General features: G+C 41.3%; 1 protein-coding gene across 2 annotated transcripts in view; it reads left to right on the top strand.

Moving 5' to 3' along the window:
- The first annotated feature begins 4,867 nt into the window (after window positions 1-4,867).
- The window catches only part of LIMA1 (LIM domain and actin binding 1), a 57,771-nt gene continuing 38,803 nt past the window's right edge, over window positions 4,868-23,835 (top strand). Inside the window, exons 1-2 of one of the 2 annotated variants that reach the window (XM_008583100.1) lie at window positions 4,868-5,004; window positions 17,963-18,008. In XM_008583100.1, coding sequence (XP_008581322.1) covers window positions 4,886-5,004; window positions 17,963-18,008 — 165 coding nt within the window. In that variant the 5' untranslated portion in view covers window positions 4,868-4,885. The remainder of the gene's footprint in view (window positions 5,005-17,962; window positions 18,009-23,835) is intronic. The other variant, XM_008583093.1, reaches the window with a different exon arrangement.

Here is a 23,835-nt window from a genome sequence, read left to right as displayed (position 1 = left end):
TGTGGCTAAGTTCTCTCACTGTTAAAAAAAGGGGGGGCGGTATTTGATTTCTAAGCTTCTCACCTCTCTCTCTCTCTCTCTTTTTTTTTTTGGCAGTCGGCCAGTACAGGGATCTAATCCTGGACCTTGGTGTTACCAGCACCACACTCTAACCAACTTAGCTAACCAGCCAGCCCCTAAGCTTCTATCGATATAAAAATCTGCAGTATGTATCTAAAAGAAAGCATCTTCTTTCTTAGCAAACAGTTCTGCTTTCTGTGTATCCCATTATTATTTGTTTTACCACTATTCTTCCAGTGTCTGAGGCTAAAAATCTTAGAGTTATTTTTGGTCTATTTTTTTCCTTTAACTCTTGCACACCACTATCTACCAATCCAGCAGTTCTTTCTTCAAGTTGAAGTGCTAGTAGAATGCATATGAGCTAAGAGGATGGGTTTTGGAGTCTGAAAGTCTGAAAATAGGACTTTTATCTGAGAGAGATACCATACCTTTAATGTAAGCCCATGAATGCTGACATAGTCATTTACAATGGAGAGTATTTCAGGTATGCCCAGGGTAACTTTAAGCTTCCCTGAATGATTATCTGTGATGGTCACCATTCTGGGAAAATACTTGCCACACTACTCTTACTGAAAGATAATTTGTATGGGTTTGCAGGTAGGTGGTTAAGGGATTTTTCTACCCAGTTTTCTACCTTGGCTAAAAGTGATGGTTTTAATCATTATTCATTACTTATAGTGCAAAGAAAATTGGCTTTGGAATCAAGCGGAATATGGGTTTGAATCTCAGCTCTCCTTCTTTCTTTAATTTTTTTGCAGCTGGCCAGTACAGGGATCCACACCCATGACCCTGGTGTTATAAGGTTGCACTCTAACCAACTGAGCTAACCGGCCAGCCCTGCTTCTTTGTATCAAGGTGATCTTTGTAAAGTTATCGATGTATTTTAATCTCTGTTTCTTCATCATAAACATAAGATAATAAAACCAATCTTGTAGAGTGGTAGTAAGGATTAAGTGCATAAAGTAGGTGTTTAAAAATGTTTGTTTCCTTCCAAGAGTCTGATTTCTAACCTTAGCTTTGAATTTGTAGTTTTCTGTTGTATACCCCTTGGATTTTTCTTTCTGATATGTATATCTCAACACGTGTAAAGCAAAACATCATTGTCCTCTTCTTTCTATACTTACTTTCTTTACTAACGGCATTAACTGCCTTCTAATCATTCAGGTTTGGTGATGCTATCTTTGATTCCTTCTCTTAACTTAAGTCCATTTTATTCTAAGAACTGTCAGTTTATTCTTCTGACCTTTCTATTCGCAACTACTCTAATTTAAACCTTGATTACCTTTCATTTAGTTTTAGAATCTTCTAGAGTAGTAATTTAGACTCCAGTCTTTTCTCCTCTTAGCAAGTTGCACACTGCTGCAAATAATCTCTTAAAACATTGTGTTCATTAGTATTTGGTTTTTTTGTTCTGTTTGTTTTTTGGTGGCTGGCTGGTAACAGGGATTGAACCTTAGACCTTAGTGTTATCAACACTGCACTCTAACCAACTGAGCTAATGGATTAGACTTGTGTTCATTATGTCACTTGCTTTTTCAGAAACTTTCTGTGTTTCACCATAGAGACTGTGGGTAATCCACTACAGAGCTCTTATTTTACAGATGTGGTTATTGAGCTTCAGGAAAGCCACCCCCCCATCAGATTCCTGTACCAGCTAGCAGGTCCCCCCTGCCCTGCCCAAAAAAGAATAATCAGTTATTAGGGCTGTCTGGTTAACTTAGTTCATTAGAGCTCACCCTTATAACACGAAAGTCACAGGTTCAGATCCCTGCACTGGTTAGCTGCTAGAAAAAATAAATAAATAAATTGGCTGTAAAGGTCATGCATGTGCTAAGGAATAGCACGTTAAGACTAGACCTCATCTCTGGCCCAAACTCCTTAGCATGGTTTTCAAAGCTCTTCCCAGTCTGGCCTCATTCTGTTTTTTTCCTACCTTATCTTCAACTTCTCTTGTACCTAGAGTCTAACTCGCTCCCTAAAGTTGCTAATGTGCTTTCCTCCTCCTGACCTCAGTTTATTGAAGTTCTGCCCATTTTGCAAGACCCAAATCAATTCACTGTCTTTTCCTTTCCCTCTCACCAAGCCAGAAAATCAGGTTCTGTACTCCTAGACCATGCCTTGTGTTATAATTATTTTTGTATCCATTAGCAAGCCCAGTAGCATATGCACATCATTCAGGCAGAGGCCTCTCCCTACATCTTTTTGGAGTAAGTATTCAGTAACCTGGTACCAGAGTCTATCAAAAATCATGTACCAATTCTCACCTTTATCTGTTTCATAGGTGCTAATCACATGGCTTAGAGATAACAGTATGCTTCTGTGAAGAGAAGGGCCTTCAGGGTGAGAGCCACCTCATTCCTTATACTCAAGGAATGAGTATTTGGCAAACCCTAGCCTTAAAACAAAATAACTGTTCTGACTTTTCTTGGCTTCCTAGCCGAGAGTAATCAAAACCATGGACTTAGACCTGGAAATTAATTCTTTTTTCTTCATCACACTCAGTCCCTTAAAATAGTTAAGGCTTTTCCTTTTTTACAAACATATTTATGAACATATCTTCTGTATTTTTCCCCTTTGATCCAGAATTGTTGCTGTAGAAGAACTGACAATATTTTTACCCACACCTACATTGGAAGCATAATTGTACCCAACAAGGTACTGAGCTAACTGGCCAGCCCCCCAAATAAGGACTTAAAGTGCTGGTCAGCACTTTCTAAACTTGGCTTAAAAGGTCATATTGTGGTTTTACATAATTAGGCTTGGCTGAATTGTTTGTTGTTTTCAAGTCTTTTTCTCCTTAGAGAAAGGGCTGACAATGTTTGGCAGGCTGTCAGTTACAAACTGAAAAGCAGAGAGACATATAGATATCATATATTATTTGGTATATTCAGGTTTATTTCAAAGAACATATGTAGCATTAAGTTTATTTTGTCCAAGAAGGAGAGATAATATAAAAAAAATAACATTTATTGCTCACTTGTTCTGTATCAGGGTCTTTTCTCCTTTATCTTTTTTACTCCTTATAAGAATACTATGAAGGAAGTACTATTATTATGGATGAGAAATCTAAGTTTTAGAGAAACTTAGCTTTAAGTGATGAGGCCAGTGCTCACGCTTAGATATATCCATCTCTAATGCCAGAGCTCCTTACCTTTGGAGGATACTATGTTGTCTCTAACATGGGTAATAAAACAAATCAACAAAAACAACAAAACCGGTATTATTTTCAGACAAGGCTTTAGTTGGAAGAACTACTACTTGTAACTGTCACTTACTTTGCATCACAGAACTTTTAGTGTGAAATGCAGTTGCTTGGGTAAGCACACTGAGTGTTCTACTGTCGTCAAGGTGGTTGGAAGCAGTACCTATGAGCCATACGCTCTACCAGATCCAGTTATGCTCTGCAGTTGTCAAGAGAGCTGCAAGAAGTACTTTAATCTATGTTTTTCACTCTTCAAATAAGGAAACTATTGACTCATTTCTAATCTCACCTCTTGTGAACAAAGGTTGGAACTCCTTTGGTAATTACTGGAGCACAATAACCAAATAATCTAGGTTAATGGGTGGGGACTAGGTGATATCTAGGGTATGAGTTTAAGAATTCTTTGGCTTGAAGGGATTTTAGAAAAAAATTTCAGTGTAGAGGTTTTATCCCCTGTATTTAAAGTATATTATACTTCCCCTAATTGTTAAAAGGCTTTAAAACAATAAGAATTATAACAAGATGGGCTGGCCTGTGGCTCACTCGGGAGAGGGTGGTGCTGATAACACCAAGGCCACGGGTTCGGATCCCATATAGGGATGGCCAGTTTGCTCACTGGGTGAGCGTGGTGCTGACAACACCAAGTCAAGGGTTAAGATCCCCTTACCAGTCATCTTTTAAAAAAAAATAACAAGAGCCAATGCTAATATACTTCAAATGCTCTTAATATTACTGTAATGTGCCTAGTATTTTAAATATATTATCTCCGGGCCGGCCTGTGGCTCACTCGGGAGAGTGTGGTGCTGATAAAAGGGTTAAGATCCCCTTACCGGTCATCTTTTAAAAAAAAAAAAAATATATATATATATATATATATATATATTATCTCCTTAAATCTACATCAAAACCCTATAAAAGGGCCGGCCTGTGGCTCACTTGGGAGAGTGCGGTGCTGATAAAACCAAGGCCACGGGTTCGGATCCCATATAGGGATGGCCAGTTAGCTCACTTGGGAGAACGTGGTGCTGACAACACCAAGTCAAGGGTTAAGATCCCTTACCGGTCATCTTTAAAAAAAAAAAAAAAAAAAAATCCCTTGCTCCTTCTGTTATACTATGTTGTGTTTCCAGCTCTCTCTGCAACACCAAGTGGCCAGCGCCACAGAGCTTGGGGAGAGAGGGTAGCCAAAAGAAAGTTGGATGTAGGTAGAACCTAACTTGAACCTGGCTTTACTGAGATGTAGATTGTACCTGGGATGTAATTCAGAAGAGTGGAACATTTTACTCCAAATGTGACTTTGGAACAGACAAGTTCAGGGAAAGGCCAATCGATGTTCACACAGTGGGGTCAGTCATAAAGTGATGGAACTGAAGGGACTTTAGAGATCATCTGGTGTAACCTCTCCTTTTACAGGAAACTACAACCCAAAGATATTGAACTGTTTGACCAAGATTACACAGTTTTTGGAGAACTGTTATAGGAGTGTGGTGTGCTAGTTTAGGGCTCTCTCCTCTCTCACTTTACACCATATGGCTGCCAATTCTTGGATGCTGGAGAATCCACTTCTATGTCTAATATTCTGACTTTCTTTATTGCATAGGTATTTCAGTATCTGTAGACAAGATGGAATCAACTCCATTTAATAGACAGCAATGGACTTCACTGTCATTGAGGGTAACAGCCAAAGAACTTTCTCTTGTCAACAAGAACAAGTCATCAGCTATTGTAGAAATATTCTCCAAGTAAGTATTGATCCTGGTCCAAAAGGACCATCTGTCTTGAGCACACGTTACCACCTGTGAGGGAAATCAGTGAAGGAAGTATGTGTGATGTAAAATGGCTTTATTGAGCACTATAGGAGGCACTGTGAAGAAAGAGGATGGTAATTAATAACCAGATGACACATTCTTTGTCTTTGAATTTTTGTTTAGTTGGGGAAAGAAAAAGTTACAAACACAAAAGATAATTATAAAACATGTAATTATAAAGCAAAATGTCAGCAAGTCCAAAATGAATAGCATTGAGAACTAGATACAGAATAAGATAGAAAGTGACTATCATGGGCAGGTGCTAATCAGGAAGACTGTCTGGTTGAGATGAGTTTTTTTTTTTTTTTCCTTTTTGTCTTTTTTCGTGTCCGGCAACGGACCGCAACCCTCAGTGTCGCGCCCGTACCGGACTGGGACCGGCAACAGGATCGCAACCCTCGGTGCTGCGCCCACCCCTCGCTCAGCCAGTGAGCGGGAACCGGTCTGTATGTGGGATCCGAACCCTTGGTGGGAGCACCGCTGCACTCCCAAGCGGCGCACTGTAGCAGTGCGCCACCAGGCCGGCCCGAGATGAGTTTTAAGGCAAGTTTTGATTTGGTCGAAGAGAGTGTTAGGTGCATTCTAGACCAGCATTTTCCAACGTAGTAGCCACTATATGTAGCTATTTAAATTTAAATTAATTAAGAGCTGGCCAGTTAGCTCAGTAGGTTAGAATGCAGTATTATAACACCAAGGTCAAGGGTTCAGATCCCTTAATTGGCCAGCCACCCAAAATAATTAATTAACATTAAAAATTCAACTAATCAGCTGCACTTGTTACATTTCAAGTGCCTGTTAACTACTTGTAGCTGGTGGTTACTGTATTGAACAGCACAGAAACATTTCATCATTATACGAAGTTCTGCTGAATAGTGCAAACTGCAAAACTACAAAACTACAGCCCATTGGCTGCCTGTTTAGTAAATAAAGACTTACTACTACTACTACTACTACTACTACTACTACTACTATTATTATTATTATTATTATCATTATTATCATCATTTGGTGACTGGTGGGTAAGGGGATCTAAACCCTTGACCTTGGTGTTATAATACTGAAGTGAGCTAACAGGCCAGCCCTCATTTGTGTATTGTCTATGGCTGCTTTTGTGCTACAACCCATATCACCCTCAAAGTCTAAAATGTTACTATTTGGCCCTTTAAGAAAAATGTTACTGACCCCTGCTCTGAACCATGAGTTCTTTGATATGAGGGCCCCTTTCCTATATATTTTAGATCCCCAGTGTGTAACACAGTGACTGGAACACAGTAGGCACTCAATGAATGTTCAAGGAATGGTAAATGTAAGTAATACACCAGAGAAGGCAAACACATTGACTTCACTCAAATAAAGATGCCACCGTAGGGAGGAGCCCAGGGCAGGTGGTAGGCTTACCTCACTGGTAGAGTTTGTTAATTAATAGGAAGCTGTTGCACATTTATGAGAAGAAAGATGGTAAAGATTTAAAGAAAGTGATTCTAGGAGCTATATGTAGGACACAGCTAAATACCAGTGAGAGGTTTCTGTAATCTACAGTGTCACCTTTTCTTCAATAACAAATCCATCAAACACCTGCTCTGTGGAAAACACTGCCCTTCCGAACTATAGACCGTGGTTATTGCTAAGGTGGAGTGGAAGTCGGAGGGTGAGACTACATAGCCCTTTTACATTACCTCTACTCTATTCATTATCAGCCAGGGTAGATAGGCTGGGTCCACAGTCATCTAAAGGCTCACTCACAAGACAGGCAGTTGATCTGGCTGTCATCTGGGATCTCAGCTGGGGCCATGGTTGCAACACTACACACAGCCAATCCATGTGGCTATTTGGCTTGGTGTCTAGGTTCTAAGGGCAAGCATCCAGAGACAGAAGGAGGGAGGGAACAAAGGACCAAGGGGGTTACAAGTTGTGTTGCCTTTTATGACCTAACTTCGGAAGTCATACACTATCACTTTTGCTATATAAACAGTGAATGCAGTTGAAGGCTTTTGTTCAGGGAAAGCAACATGATCAGACTTGTATCTTAGAAAGATGCTTCTGACAATGGTGTGAAAGGTACATTGGAAAGGTGAGAGATTCATGGCATGGAAATGACTTATGAGACTCTTTTGGGAACCCAAGTAAAATCTGTTGAGGGTGGGGGGCAACAGGGATGGAAAGAAGAAAAGGATATGAGATGGTGTTGAGATGTGATTAATGGGAGTTGGAAACTCCCTGTTCTGCAGAGAAACTTCTCCAAATTCCTACCCTTTTCACCCTACTTAGCCCCACCTGTCTTTAACTAAACTTGGCTTTCCCTTGACAGACATTCTGTCTTTGAGCAGTGGCTGCCTGCTCTTACTGCACTTGCTTCCCTGAAATATTCTGGAGCCAGGAGTCAAGGTTGTTACTTTCCTACATCTCCAATACTGTTTCCCATCCATTGTTTTTAGTGCCTAGTTCTGAACTTGTTCTTTGAGGCTTACATCTAACTATACCTCCCTCTTTTTTTTTTTTTTTTGTCTTTTGTCTTTTTCCGTGTCCGGCAATGGATCGCAACCCTCAGTGTTGCCCCCGTACCGGACCGGGGACCGGCAACGGGACCGCAACCCCCGGTGTTGCTCCCGCGCCTCGCTCAGCCAGTGAGCGGGAACCGGTCTGTATGTGGGATCCAAACCCTCGGGCGGGAGCGCCGCCGCGCTTCCCAAGCAGCGCACTATCCAGTGCACCACTGGGCCGGCCCTACCTCCCTCTTTTTTATCTTCCCCTTTGTTTCAGTGGTGTGCCAGCCTCTGAAACATGGGGGACACTAGCTTTCAGCGTCATTTTCTTTTCACTGTTTCTCACTGGGGGTGCTGTTGGCATTTTGGGTGAGGTAGATCTTCCTTGTGCAGAATATTCATCTTGCCTTCCTCCAAATGCTAGTGGCACCCCAGGGCATTGTGACAACCAAAAAATAAAAAAGTGGTGTGGGAGAAAACCCAACAAGATACTCACACATTTCCAAATGTCTCCCAGTGCTATGGTGCCCCCAGCGAAGAAACACTGGTCCATATCAATGTCCTGCCTGATACTTGGGACTCATAACTTCTTGATCTTCTCTCTACTTCGACCTGCACATTGTCTCCTGTGCCCCTACCTCCAATCTCAATCTTGTCATCACCCAGAATCCTTCTCTGAAATGGTGCATTTGGAAAACCTACTCTGATTAGAGCCTCCTGTTCTTCCACTTGTTCCACTCTCTCATTCCCACTGATCCTGCACTTTGACTTCACCAGGATACCCAGGCCCGGGATGTCAGTCCCCTTTCTCTTTCTTCCCTGTCTGACCTAGTCAGTCACTTCAGTGAAGCTCTCACCTTTTCCTGAGTGCTTTTCTCACCTCTTTATTCTGTGGTTATTCAGCCCAGCCAGTTCTCAGGAGGATTTGGGTGTTGTAACACTGATAAGAGTTAGAAAGTTGGAAAAGGCTGTTCATCTTAGCGGCCTTCTTAATCTTGCAGAGAAAAAATGCAAAGGGACCTTAGAGGTCACCTTCTCATACATAGTTCAATGGGTTAACTGTCTTTTCTCCATGAAGGTTATGTGGGCAGATGGCAAATCCTAAACCCATTAATCAGAATCAGTGTGTCAGCACCATGCTAGACTATTGATAGAAATATATACTATTTCTAATCCTAACCAAAAAAAAAAAAGGAAGGGCATTATCCCTGTTTTATAGTTAAGAAAACTGAGATGTAAGAGTAACCTGCCCAAGTTAATATTTGGGTGTGTTTCTTTTTTTTTTTTTTTTTTGTCTTTTGTCTTTTTCCGTGTCCGGCAACAGATCGCAACCCTCAGTGTTGCCCCCGTACCGGACTGGGGACCGGCAACGGGATTGCAACCCTCGGTGTTGCTCCCGCGCCTCGCTCAGCCAGTGAGCGGGAACCGGTCTGTATGTGGGATCCGAACCCTCGGGCGGGAGTGCCCGCCGCACTTCCCAAGCGGCGCACTTATCCAGTGCGCCACCGGGCCAGCCCTTTGGGTGTGTTTCTGTATAGTATTTTTCTTCTGGTGAGTTTGTCTTAACATGGTTTGAAAGTCCCCCCAAGTTCATGTTGGAACTTAATTCCCAGTATGGTATTTGAAAGGTGGGGCTTTTGGGAGGTGATTGGATTGTGAGGGCTATTCCCTCATGAACGGATTAATCCATTTATGGATTAATAGGTTAATGGTTTAATGGGCTCTCAGAAAGTGGCTCTGGCGGCTTTATAAGGAAAGGAAGAAGCATGTTAGGGTGCTCTTGCTTAGCTTTTGCTATGTGATACCCTGTGTCACCACAGGACTCTGTAGAGTCCCCACCCAGAAGAAGGTCCTCACCAGATGCACCCCCTGGACTTTGGACTTCCTAGCCTCCATTTATTTCTTTAAGAAATAAATTTCATTTCTTAATAAATTACCCAGTTTCAGGTATTCTGTTATAAGTGACAGAAAACTGACTAATACATATGTTGAACTGGTTTTGAAAGATGAATAGAGTTTTATTTTGTAGGCTGGGAGAATGATGGAGACACTCCTCCAGAGGAGTAGAAGGTAAAGACACAGAAGTGAGACAGGTAATGTTGTATACTTAAGACAGTGAGGTCTTTCTCTCTCTGCCATCTTGGAGCCTGTGGAGGCCTGCTGGGAACAGGTCTTCTAAAAGGCAGTATGTCTGGAAGGCTGTAGTCCAAGGACATTTTTGCTGGCTGTAAGTGCAGTCTCCAGAACCAAAGTGAGCACACAACTCTTCTTAAAATTGTAGGTGTTTATGCCCAAGATGAAACTCAGTTCTCCTTGGGCATGAGATGACTCCTGGTGGGAAACCAAACAAAACCAGAGTAATCTGGGGAAAGGTAACTTGTTCCCATAGAAAGAGAGGCATGGTTAGTATCAAATTCCAAAGCAACCTTTCTGCTAAGGTAATTGGACACAGAATCCATGTGATGCTGTACCCCTCAAGGATTTAAACTAATGAAAAGTAAATAAATAAAAGTGGGGAAAAAAAAGTGAAAACCAGTGTGGAAAAAACACACTCAATTTCTCCCAGTATACTCTCACAACATACCTCTGACACCAGATGTGCGGGGGTTTCTCCCCACCAGCAAGCAAGCCAGCGGTTCTGCAGTGGACACAAGCTGGGTGCCATCCAATTTAATTCAGTATGTCTACCTAGAGATAGCATCAGATCCACAAACGAAGGGCTCAGTGCCCAAGACTGCCCCCACTTCAAATGCCAGTTGTAAATCCAGGCCTCTGGAACTTCTGACCAACCAGCTATAAATCAGGGTTCTCACAACCTCCTCCTTGGGTTCGATTAATTTGCTAGAGTGGTTCAGAGAACTCAGGGAACCACTTACATTTACTGGTTTATTATAAAGGATATTTTAAAGGATACAAATGAACAGATACATAGGGCAAGGTCTGGAAGGTTCTCGAGAGCAGGAGCTTTTATTCCTGTGGAGTTGGAGTGTGCTACCCTCCCAGAACACAAATGCACATACCCCATCATCTTGGGTCTTTATGGAAGCTTCATTACATAGACATAATTGAAGCATGGACAACCATGTAGAAATGTGATTGGACAAAAAGGGTATGACCTAATACTAATAGACTGAGCAGGGAAACCCAGCAAGGCCTGTTTGTTCAGATTCTTCTTGACCTCTCTGTGCAGCATTCCTTCCTCCCAGGTGTGGGGCAGGACCCCTCCTGAAATGGGGTCTTATCACCTACAATCAGACAGGATAGCTCAGAGGATTTCTTTATGACCAGCTTCAAGACAGAAAGGCAGGGGAAGATTAAAGTCCTGCCTTGGGGAGCCAGGAACTGTGGATGAAAGCCAACATCACACCAGGGAATCAGCCTGGATTTCTTTTTCAGGTTTCATATTCAGTGGAGACATGTTATTAATATTGCTTAAAATTTTTAGGGTTCACTTACTATAGGTTCCCAAAGAAAATTACCAGACTCTTTTTCAGAAAGTATATATAGTCATGTGCTGCATAATGACATTTCAGGCAAACATGGACCGCATATGTGATGGTGGTCCCATAAGATTATAACGGAGATGAAAAACTCCTGTTGACATCGTAGTGACATCGTAGCAATCTATCATAGCACAACACATTACTTACATAGGAGCAATAGGCTATACCATATAGCATAGGTGTGTAGTAGGTTATACTCTCTAGATTTGTGTAGGTATACTCTATGATGTTCACACAACGACAAAATCACGTAACAATGCAGTTCTCAGAACGTATCCCCGTTATTAAGCAACACATGACTATTAATTTCTATTTCCAACACTTAGTGATCTGTTTTCTCTTATTTTGAGATACTCTCCGTTGTGGGGTTTGAATTCATAAATCCCATACAAGTCTAGTTGAGAGGCTGTAGAAACCTTAGGAGGTTTCTGATCAGAGACTAATATAACAGTGGTTTTTGGAGGAAGCTTAATCTGGTCAATGTGTGTAGATTAGTTGGGCTTTCCTTTCTAATTGTTAACAGTACATTTTATGTTTATATGTACAAAAGAGCAATTTTTCTGGCATCAGAGCTGTGTCTCATAGGTCTTCTATAGCTCCAGACTTATTTCTTTGACTAGACCTCTATACTTTTTAAATCATCAAATTTGCATCAAGGAAGGTCCTATTGATGGATCAAATTGAACAGCTAGCTTTGGTTCACTTACCAGTGACTTCACCATAACATGATCCTTTACTTGATAAAAAGTTGACTCTTTAGATAGAATTTGGTTTCTTTGCCAAAGGTTCCTCTTTGATTCACATATTTTTGGAATTAAAGGGAATGTAGCCCCCTGGTAGTATTCAAACTGACTTCATTGAGTTATTCAGAGGAACCTCAGGGGCCAGTTCTGGAAATATGGGAAGATCCAAATGGCTGAGACCAGGACCTTGCCCCCCAGCTGTCCTGCTTTGATCCCTTTTATATATTAGGCTGTAAATAAGACAGTGTTTGAAAAGAGGATTCTGTAGCTATAAGAGTTTGAAGCCCACCGAAACCCACTGATGTGGCTAATCTTGTCCCATTCCTTTGATAGATAAGGAACTTGAGGTCAAGCAATTATAACTAAATGTCACACACCAAAATAGTGGAATTGATGAGCACAGCAAGCAGATCCCCATGCCCACCCACCCACCAGCATGTCTCCACCGTATCACAGCTCCTCCTACTTTTGTTATAACTTTACCTATTAGGAGTCCCAGGAAAGAAAAGCATTCATATTTAGTTTCTGTGACTATTCTTTTATGAAGAAAAAATTGACCTTCAGATCTCCCTGGTTAACTTCCTCTTCTTTCACTTCTCTGTAACATTTTAGTGGTGAAATAGTTCCCAGAAGAAAATACACTGCCTAAACCTTGGGAGTTTCCATTTTGCCTTTTTTGGCTCAGTGTTCCCTTTGCTCTATTTGAGGGCATGCAAGCAAGAGTCATGGCTCAGGAACTCTGTTTTCTGGTCTTAGAAAAACTTGAGTCTGTTATTGCTCCCCAGATAATTTTAGCATCCTCCATCAGCTGCCTGCCTCACAGCTGAGCATTAATGAGCACTTGCAAGATTAAATTTCGTTATGTGAAGAAAAGGAGACTGGACCACAAGGAAATCTGGGAAGGGAAGAGGGATGAGATTTTAATTATGGAAATTTCATTTAAATATTTTTTTCCTCAAATTTGTATCTTCCGGGCTGGCCGGTTAGCACAGTCGGTTAGAGCACAGCCTTGTAACACCAAGGTCACAGGTTTGGATCCCCGTTTGGGCTGGCCAGCCGCCAAAAAAATAAAAAATAAAAATAATCAAATTTGTATCTTCAAAATGCCTCCCCCTCACTCCCCACATAGGTGACCTTGACATTTTGTGTTAGAATAATGCTAGTTGCTCTAAGTGCCTTTGAGGAAAGCATGGGCTCTGACTCCTGGTCGAACACTGAATTTAGAAGTATTGAGCCTCAGAGTTCCTTAGTATTTTGAGTACAAAATGTAAAAATACCAAGGACCTAACTTGAAAGAAAGCAGTGGTGTAGAGCCTTTCACCTTGTGTATCTACTATTTAGCAAGTACCTCATTACCGTTAAAGGGTGGGGACATTTGAGTGGGAGTTTCAAAACAAGATTCAAGATAGTCATTGCTGTATACACCTGGTCTTACCAATGCCTCAGTGCTAAAAGGATAGGGCTTAAGATGAAAATTATTTTGATCTTTTTAAATCTATGTTTATTTTAGGACAGTAAAGGGAAGGGAACCTCTGAGCTTATGTACTGAACTAACAGTGTAATACCTTGCCTTGGAGCATAACTGACTTAAGTATAAACCTGTCTGCTCATTGGCTCTGGCTTCCATATATTATTGTGCTATTGCCGTAATATACTGCAGATGATTATCCAAGTTCAAGGCTAGTTTTGAATTCCTTTATAGCCATAATCCATTGTGTTTCTGAATTCAAACTTTTAGGGAAATCTCTCAGATGGATAAAAGTGGGAAAAAGTATCTGTACAGGGACATTCACCAAAGCATTATTTGCAGTGGTGAAAAACTGGAAACAGTCCAAATGCCCCCCCCCCCCGCCAGCCCCCACCACAAAAAACAAACAATCCAGATGTCCACTAAAGGAGTGTCTTAGTCTGTTTTCTGTTGCTATAACTCAATATCACAGTCTGGGTAATTTATAAATATATTTACCTCTCAGTTCCGGAGGCTAGGAAGTCGAAGAGCGTGGTGCTGGCCTGTGACGAAGGCTATCTTGCTGCATTGTAACATGGCAGAGGGCATCACATGGCGAGAGGGCAAGAGCATGCATGTCAAAGAAAGTTCAATTTTTATTTTTTTTGCTGCTGACTGGTATAGGGTGTGAACTCTGGACCTTGGTGTTATCAGAACCACGCTGTAACCAACTGAACCTAACCAGCCAGCCCTGAGAGCTCGATTTTATAACAAAGCCATTCCCGTGATAAGGAACCCACTCCCATGATGGTAACTTTAATCCATTCATGAGGACTCTTTCTTCATGACCCAGTTACCTTTGATTAGGCCCCATCTCCCAACACTGTTGCATTGGGGATTAACTTTCCACAATTTTGGAAGTTTTGAATTTTGGGGGACATATTCAAATCATAGCAAGGAGTATGGGTGAATTAATTATATTTATAATGGAATAGGATCGCCAAGATTACCAAAGACTTCTGTGTTGCTAAATTGAGGGGATGTTTCTTAGCCTTCATCTTACGTGACCTCTCACCACTTCTTCCTTACCAAATGTGTTCTTCCCTTGGCTTCTGGCCATCTCCTGGTTTTCTTTCTGCCAATCTGTCTATTCCTTGTCATTCTTTCTTATACCTCTTCTTCCTCTTCTGACTGCTAAATGTTGGTGTCTCTAGGACCAAGTTCTGGGCATTTTCTCACACTACATACTCTTTGTAGATGATATCATCTACTCCCATGGCTTTAATACCATCTGTGGTAGACAAGTTCTAAATTTGTTTGACCACCTCAGAACTCTCTTCTGAGCTCTAGATGCATGTGTCTAATCACTGCCACCACCAAATGCATGTTTTTAGTTAACGTGGCTAACTCTAAACTCATAATCTTCCTCATCCCCAAATTTACTCCTTTTTCAGAATTCCCATCCCAGTCAACATTACTTCCATTGACTCAGCTGCCAGAAACTTGGTCGTCATTCTTGACTTCGCCTTCCCTCTTCACTTTCCCCTCATTATCAACCTGTTGATTCTACCTCTGAAATATATCTCAAATCAGTTCACTTTATTTCCAGTGTCACCACTCTCAGGAAACCAGCATTATCTCTTACTAATGCTGTCTCCATTCTCAGCCTCCTCCAGTTCATTCTTCATACTCCAGAGCACTCTTTTGAAAGCATTAATTGGATCAATAATCATTTGTTATACCTAGCATTAAATTCGAAATCCCTAGCATGGCCTGCAAAGCCCAGTGTGATCTGTGCCTGTCTTCCAGCCTTATCTCCTGCTCTCTCCCTTTCTCACTGTGCTTCAGCAGCACTGGAGTTCTTTGTGTACCTTATACACATGAGGCACTTTCTTGCCTTGATGTCTTTGCACATGCTATTTTTCTGGGTCTGGAATACTTTTCTCCCCACTTTTTTGCTTGACTCTTTCTGGTTAAATTTCAGGTTTCAGCCTAAAGGTTATTTCCTCAGCAAGGCTTTCCTTTTTTAAAAAAAATTTAATTTAATTTTTAACTGACAAATAATAATTGTATATATGGGGTACAATGTGATGTTTTGATACATGTGATTTAAATCATCTGATTTAAATACATCTGATTTAAATCATTGTGGAATGATTTAAATCAGACTAGTTAACATAAGCAAGGCTTTCCTTGACCCCTTCCCCTTTCTCAATTTGGTTCCTTTGTTATGTTATTTAATAATACTCTGTTCTTTTTCTTCGAAAGACTTATTACTGTGTGTGTGTGTCTGTGTGCATGTGTATGAATATATATATATTGGGCCTATATGTCTGTCTTTATGACAATATCATGTTTTGTTTAACTGTGGTAAAATATATGTATAATGAAAATTTACCATTTCAATAATTTTTAAGTATGTAGTTCAGTGACATTAAGTACATTGATATTATTGTACAACCATTACCACCTTGCCTTTGTCCTTTTTATTGCTGCATTATATTCCTTATGTGAATATGTTATAATTTATTTACCAGTCCTCTGCTTATAGACATTCAGGTTATTTCCAGTCTTTTGCTGTTATGGTTAATGCTATGATAAATAATCTAATGCAAAAATCATTTTTTCACATGTGAGTGTATCTGTAGGACAAATTCTGGGAACAGAATTGGTGCTTTTGCAATTTTGGCTGATATTGACAAAATGCCTTTCGTAGAGGTTTTACCAATTTACCTTCCCACCAGCAATGCAAGATAGAACCTTTTTCCCTATACCCTCACCAGTGCAGCATATTAGCTTTTTTAAAACATCTTTTCCTGCTTGTTAGGTAAAATATGTTCTTAGTGTTTGCTTGAAATTGCATTTTGAGGTTGAACATCTTTTTGTTTGTAAGAGCAAACAAAACATTTGATGTTCTTTTTAGTGAACTATGTATCTTTGCCCATTTTTCTATTTAGTTATAATTTTCCTATTGATTTGTAGTAGTTCTTTGTATTCTAGGAAAATTAGCCTTTTGTCTGTAATATAAGTTGCAAATATCTTTCCAGCTTGTTACTTGAATCATAGTAGTTCTAATCCCACTTTCTTTCTATTTAAGGTCAGTGAAGCGCCAGAAATTTTTTGGCAGTCCTTTCAGACTGCCCCATTAGAGAGCTCTGCTCAATTGCAGAGCAATACCCAGCTGGTGAATGAGATGCTTGTTAATATTTGATCATTTAAACAGTGATAGGACTAGAAAAGACCTTAAAAAATACTCTCACATAGTCACTTAATTTTGTAGATGAGGCCTAAGTGAATGAAGCAATATAACCCTGGTTACATAGCAGGTAAGCACTGATGCCACAACCAGGACTTTTCTCTTGCTTCCATTTTGGATGAGGTTATGTTACTTAACACACACACTATGAGAGTTCTGAGCCTATGAAAGCATTTATGAATTGTAAGTTGGCTTTGGCAAAGGAATGGGTCCTTTCCCATTCTGCTTTTTTTCTTCTCTTCTCATCTCCTTCCCCAAATACCTTGTGAATTCTGAAATTCTACATTCAGACAGAGAACAAGTGCACTTTGAACAGTGCCTTTTTCTAGGTTTGGTACTGAGTTCTGGGCATGCAGGCCCAACAAGAGGCACATGGGGGGATTCTCCCAGTGATGGTGATGCCTTTGATGCTCGACTCAGAGACCTGGAGGAAGCCAGGGTAAGGTTGCTGTGGGTAGTCTGGATATTTGCTGCAGCTTGGACCTGCCAGGCCTCCTTAGTCTTCAAATGTAGAAAACCTGATATCCCCTGAAAAGCCACAGGACTTTGATTATTTCTCAGGGATCTTCTGATCGAGTAATAAAAATGATAAAATAAAATGATAAAAGCAATAAAAATTTTTTAAATTAAATTTTATATGCTTATTTACCAAATCTAAGATGTCATCAACTATAGGCTGTACCATTACTTTATGGATCACTAAGAAAAAATGCTGCTATTTAACCAGTGCTTGCTTATCACATACTTTTCTCTACATATCACTCTTGTGCATACATAAAAAAGTAAAATAATTTTTCCTTAAGTGCCAAATCATAGTGTAATCTTTTAAAAAAAGACATTTTAAGAGGCATTTAAAATGTGTAGTACCATCAAATATGTTTAACTGAGCCAAAATGGCAATATCAGTAACTTAGACTAAATTCACACATGTATAGGAAGTGTGTCTACCTCTCAACCATTTGGCTGACAACAATTGTAAGATTTCAGAGACATTAATGTTGGGGAGGAAATGTGAATCTTAGAATTAATGCAGTGCCATATGTACTTGACTGATTACAAAGCATTTGTACACACGTGATCTCATTTAATCTCCCCAGCAACCCTGAAAGTAGGTTATAAAGCCATTTTCTAGGTAAGGAAACTGAGGCTTAGAGACATTAAGTGACTTGTCAGAGATCACAGCTAAGTGACAAAACTGGGACTTGAAGCCCAGACTTTCTGCTCTGTCCAGTTGTTTGCCAGCATTTGGCCTCCTCCACTTGGGTCTTTCTGTTATATCAGAGTAGATGACTGGAGCAGTCACAGGAAGCAAGGGCTGCTCTGATTTTCTGCTTCTGACGATCGATTAAAGACAACTGCTGGCAGAAATAGGTACACAGAAGTGGTTTTATTAAAGATTGAAAGAGTGAAGACGTAAGTTTAATTTGAGGGCATTCTCTTTTTTCCTCCCTTCTCTAAAGGTACCAGAAAGCAGCTGAAGAAGCAAACATGGAAAAGAAGAGAAGTGTAAGTATTCAGAAGCCCCCGGTGTACATGGAATTCATGAGCCGAGCCTGCGCGACCAAGCCACATACAGCTTCTGTGGGGCTTGGGTTCTGTGTCAGCTGAGCTGGACATTTGTGCCATCTGGTCTGATTTGTGAGCCATGTGCTCAGGAGAATTTGGCTGAGATGCAGGGAATCTTATTTTTTTTTCACTGAGATTCCACTTTTGAACCACTTTTTCTTTCCTGTGTTGAGTGGAGGACAGAAGGCCAAGTGCTTTGCCTGAGGTTAGTAAAATGGCTAACTACGAGTACTTCTGCTCAAATTAGAACTCAGGATGTAAAAGGTCACGAAGGTCAATTACATTGTATAATGTTGAATATGCTAATTATCCTGATTTGAACATCACATATTGCACATGGGTATTGATACACAATGCTGTACCCCACAGATATACACAATCAACTATGTTACAGTTAAAAAAAAAATGAAATTAAATTGGAAATTTGCCCTTAAAAAAAAGGACTCAGGGTTTCCTAGGCTCATCCTTTTTTCCAAATCATACAACCAGAATTTCTATATCTATGCATTTAAATGGTAGTAGCTGTGTAGCTGATGTCATCCTCTGGGTTTTCTTTCTTTGTTTTCTTTCTTTTCTTTCTCAGCCAGCTGGTAAGGGGATCCAACTCTTGACCTTGGTGATACCAGCACCACAGTCTAACCAAGTGATCTAACCTACAAGCCCTGGGTTCTTTGTTTAAAGCAAACTTCTTTGTCCAGTGTAGTTAGCAAGTTTCCTAACTACAGGATCCATCAAAGGCAAAAACCTCCAGAATAAGCTCTCTGCTAATATCCATTCTCTATTCTCCCTGCTTGCCAACTTCTAGCTGGGCTAGATAATGTGTTTCTTTTGAAAACTATCTTGATTTAATCTTACGAGGAAAAAAAACTCACGTTTCGGGAAGAATTCTTTAATATAGCTGGCATTACAAAAACATCCTCCTGGCAGTTTCTAGTACCTAACCTATTTAAATTAGTGTATAACATGCCCTTGTCAATTTGTTCTCTATAAGGGGTAATAGTGACCAGGTCCTTGGCTTAATTTTCCTGTAATTCAAAAATAGATCTCCTCAGTGCATTATAAGAAAAAGCTACCACTATTTCACTCAAATGCTGATTTCTTTTCTTCCCTTTTCTCTCCTGCCTGTTTTTTCTCTTCCTTCTTCTTTCCTTCTTTCCTTTCAGTCAGTCATTTAGCAAGTTTTCACAGAGCACCTGTTCCATGTCAGGCATTGTTTTAGGTGCAAAGAATACGGACTACATCTCTGCCCTCATGGAGTTTACATTATAAAGGGAAAGACAGGTGACAAATTGTGTCAGGTAGTGACTAGTGTTGTGAAACAACATGAATCAAGCAAGGATAGAGTGTAGAGTGGGCAAGGAAGACCAGGTGAGGAGACATTTGAGCAGAGTTCTGAGGACATGAACCAAGGAGAAGAAAGATTCAGGCAGAATTGGGCCGGCCCGGTGGCGCACTGCTACAGTGCGCCGCTTGAGAGCACGGCGGCGCTCCCGCCAAGGGTTCGGATCCCACATGCAGACCGGCCGCTCACTGCCTGAGCGAGGTGCGGCGCAACACCAAGGGTTGCGATCCCATTGCCGGTCACGAAAAAAAGACACACACACACACAAAAAAGGAAAAAAGACAAAAAGGAAAAAAAAAAAAAAGATTCAGGCAGAAGAAATACCATGTGCAAATGCCCGGAGGCAAGAACAGTCTTGGGTTGTGGAGGACTAGGAAAAGAAAGGTCTTAGAGGGTCATTGTGAGGACCTGGTCTTTAACTGAATGCAAGAGGCCTTTGGAGGGTTTATGAGCAAAGGAGTGATGTGACCTGACTTAAATTGTAAAGAGAGGAGGAAGAGACTGTAGAGGAACAGAAGCTTGGAAACTGATGAAGAGACCATTGTAATGATTTAAACAAGATATAATAATGGATTGGACTGGCGTAGTGAAAGTATAGGCAATGAGAAGAGATTAGGATTTATATTGAAGATAGAGAGAAAGAAAAATCAAGAGTGGCAACAATGTTTTTGGCTCAAACACCATTAAATTAAAATGCTACTAATTGAGATGGAGAAGACTGCAGTAAAAGTAGGTTTGGAGAGGGGGAAATAGTAGAAGCTCAGTTTTGGACATGTTAAATGTGAAGTGCTTTATTAAGACATCTAAGTGGAAATGTCAAGTAGGAACTTGGATGTACAATTCTGGAATTGGAAGAGATCTGGGCTAGAGATAAAATGGGTGAGTATCAAAGAATTAGTGGTACTTAAAGCTATGAGATGCATAAGATAACTTAGGGAGTGAGTGTAGACAGAGAAGAGAGTAGGTCTGACAGTTGAACTCAGGGGTGCCTTGTTGTTTAAAGGTTGGAGAGATAAGGAGGAACCAGCAGAGGAGACAGAGGGGGAGCAATCAGTGAAATAGCAGTAGAAACAAGGTGCCAGAAGCCAAGTGAAGAACATTTTTCCAGAAGGAGAGTTAACAGAATCAAACACACAGATAAGCTGAGAATTGACCACTGGAATTGGTAACATGAAGGTCATTAATCACCTTTTGCTGTTTGGGAATGGTGGGATAAAGACCTGATTGGACTAGGTTCAAGACAGTGGGATGAGAGAAGTCAACACCAGGAGTGTAGGCAAACATATACGGAGCATCTCTTACGTACCAGGTGCTGAAGTCACAAGTGGAATAAGACGTATTCTCTGCTTTCAAGGTAGACTGTTTAGAGTTTGGAAAATAGAAAATAGAGCTTACAATCCAGGTGTGATAAGTACCATATCAAAGTACTCAAGGTGCTGGGGGAGAATTTAGGAGGGGCCCATAACCTGTACTATGACACATCAAGGAGGGCTTCTCAGAAGAAGCAGGTGCCTGGCTGAACCCTGAAGGACCAATAGGAATTAGCTAAGCAAAGGGGGCAAGCAAGTGGCACAGGCATTGTCTCCTAGACAGAGGAAGCAGCACATGCACAGCATGAAGGTGTAAGAGAACTGGCAACACCTGACAGATGAAAAGATAATTATCACATTTACTGAGATAGAGAATTCAGGAAGAGAAACAGATTAAAGAGTGAGGAGTGAAGGGAGAAAAGGGAAGATTTCAGGCTTATGCAAGATGGGTTTAAGTTGCCTATGGGATTTCCAGGTAGAGTTGGTAGATAAGGAGAGAGGTTTGGCTAGAGTTATAGGTTAGGAGTTCAACAGATAGCTGGCGGGTGAAACCAGGGAGTGGATGACATCATCTACAGAGAATATGTAAAGTGATGAAAGTGGGGCACCCTAGACAATACCTTGAGTGTCCCCACTGTATAAGGGAGGGACGGAGGAGGAGAAACCTGTAAAGAAAACTGAGGAGTGGCCAGAGAAATGGGAAGAAATCTAGGAAGAAGGGGTGTCACAGAAAACATGGAAAGATTTTTTTTTTTTTTTCGTCTTTCATGACCGGTAAGGGGATCGCAACCCTTGGTGTGGTGTTGCCCACACCACGCTCAGCCAGTGAGCGCACCGGCCAGTCCTATATAGGATCCAAACCTGCGGCGGGAGCGTCGCTGCGCTCCCAGCGCCGCACTCTCCTGAGTGCGCCACGGGCTTGGCCCATGGAAGGAATTTTTCTTTTCTTTTTTTTTTTTTTTTAAAGATGACCGGTAAGGGGATCTCAACCCTTGGCTTGGTGTTGTTAGCACCACGCCCAGCCAGTGAGCAAACCGGCCATCCCTATATAGGATCCGAACCCGCGGCCTTGGTGTTATCAGCACCGCACTCTACCGAGTGAGCCACAGGCTGGCCCCCCATGGAAGGAATTTTTAAAAGGGGAGTATATTAATCCATTTCTGTTGCTTGTAACAATACACAGAACTGGGTACTTTGTAAGCAAATGAAATTTATTACTTACAGTTTCAAAGGCTGATAAGTCCAAAGTCCAGTGTAGTGGACTGAATTATGTCCCCCCAAAACTCATTGAAGCTTGAATTGTGTTCCCCAAGTTTTATGTATTAGAAACTTAGTCCCCACTGTGACTGTTAAGAGGGTGGGAAATCCTATTATGGTAATTGAAAAGTGGAGCCTTGAAGAGGTGATTGGATCAAAGGACTGTGCAGTAGTGAATGGATTAAAAATGGTGGTCAGGCGTGGTTCTGAGGGCTTTAAAAGAAGGGGAGAGTCTGTTTTTCTCTCTGCTTCCACCATCTTGCAATGAGACCCCTGGGTCACTGTTGCCACCACCAGATGGACTTTGTACTTCCCAGCCTCAGAAACTGTAAGGAATAAATTTCATTTTCTTTATAAATCACTCAGTTTCAAGTATTTTGTTATAAGCAAGAAAAATGGACTAATACATCCAGGGAACACATCTGGTGAAGGTTTTCGTTGGTGGTGGCTTTACAGCAATGCAGCAATGCAGTGGTCTCACGTGGCAAAAAGTGACGGAGCAGAGAGAGAGAAGCTGTCATGTGCTGTCCTTTTAAAGCCCTCAGAACCACACTCCTGACCACCATTATTAATCCATTCATTACGCCATGGTCCTACAATGTAATCACCCTTTCAAGGCCCCAGCTTTCAATTACCATAAGAGGATTTCCCACTCTCCCAGCAGTCACAGTGGGGGCCAAGTTTCTAATACATAAAACTTAGGGAACACAATTGAAGCTTCAGTGAGTTTAGGGGGGACATTCAATCCACAGCTTTCTGCCATTGGCCCCCAAAACTCATGTCCTTTTCACATACAAATACATTCATTTTGTACCCAAAGTCTTAACTTGTTTCAAGTCCCATCTGTGAAATCAAAACAAGTCATCTACTTCCAAGATACAATGGTGGGGCAAGAATATGGTACATATTCCCATTCAAAAGGGAGAAATAGGCCAAAAGAAAGGGGTAACAGGTCCTAAGCAAGTCCAAAACTCAGCAGGGCAGGCATTAAATCTTACAGCTCAAAAGATCCACGGGTACCTTGACTCCATGTTCGAGGTCCTCTGCATGCTGGTACAGGGATTGGGTCCCAAACTCCTCGGGCAGCTCCACTTCTATGGCTTTCCTGGTCTGAGGCTGTGCTTCAGTTCTTGCAGGGTGGCATTGCATGCTGGTAGTTCCATAAGTCTGGGGTCTCCATGGTGGTCCTGCTCTCACAACTCCACTAGGCATGGCCTTGGTGGAGTTATTCTGCTGCAACTCCTACCCCATGTTTCCACTCAGCATTGTTCTAGTGAAGACTCTGTGGTGACTCCACCCCTGTGACAGATCTCTTCCTGGGCCCCCAGGCTTTTCCATGCATCCTTTGAAATCAGGGTGGAGGCTCCCAAGCTTCCTCAACTCTGGCATTCTGTAAGTCTGCAGACCTAACACCACGTGGATGCAGCCAAGGCATCTGGCTTGTATTTACCAAAGCTGTGGGCCTAGCCACACCTGGGGCCAATTTAGCCACAGCTGGAATAGCCAAAGCACCTGGGGTGCTGGTGTGGGGAACAGCTTCCCAAGGGGGTGGGGGCCGCTGGCTGGTATGGAGATCCAAACCTGTGACCGTGGTGTTATAATGCTGTGCCAAACTTTTTATTTTGAAATAATTTTGGATTTAGAGTAAGTAGATTGAGTTCTTGGGCTGGCTAGTTAGCTCAGTTGGTTAGAGTGCAGTGTTGGTAACACCAAGGTCAAGGGTTTGGATGCCCACATTGGCAAGCTGCCAAAAAGAAAAAGGTTAAGTTCTCATATACCTTCATCTAGCTTCCCCTAATGTTAACATCTTATGGTCCATTTCTTAAAACTAAGAAAAACTTTGGTACATTGCTATTAA

Source organism: Galeopterus variegatus, unplaced genomic scaffold (assembly GCF_000696425.1).
Source record: "Galeopterus variegatus unplaced genomic scaffold, G_variegatus-3.0.2 Scaffold95, whole genome shotgun sequence".
NCBI lineage: Eukaryota > Metazoa > Chordata > Mammalia > Dermoptera > Cynocephalidae > Galeopterus > Galeopterus variegatus.
This window is presented reverse-complemented; position numbering and strand designations above follow the sequence as displayed.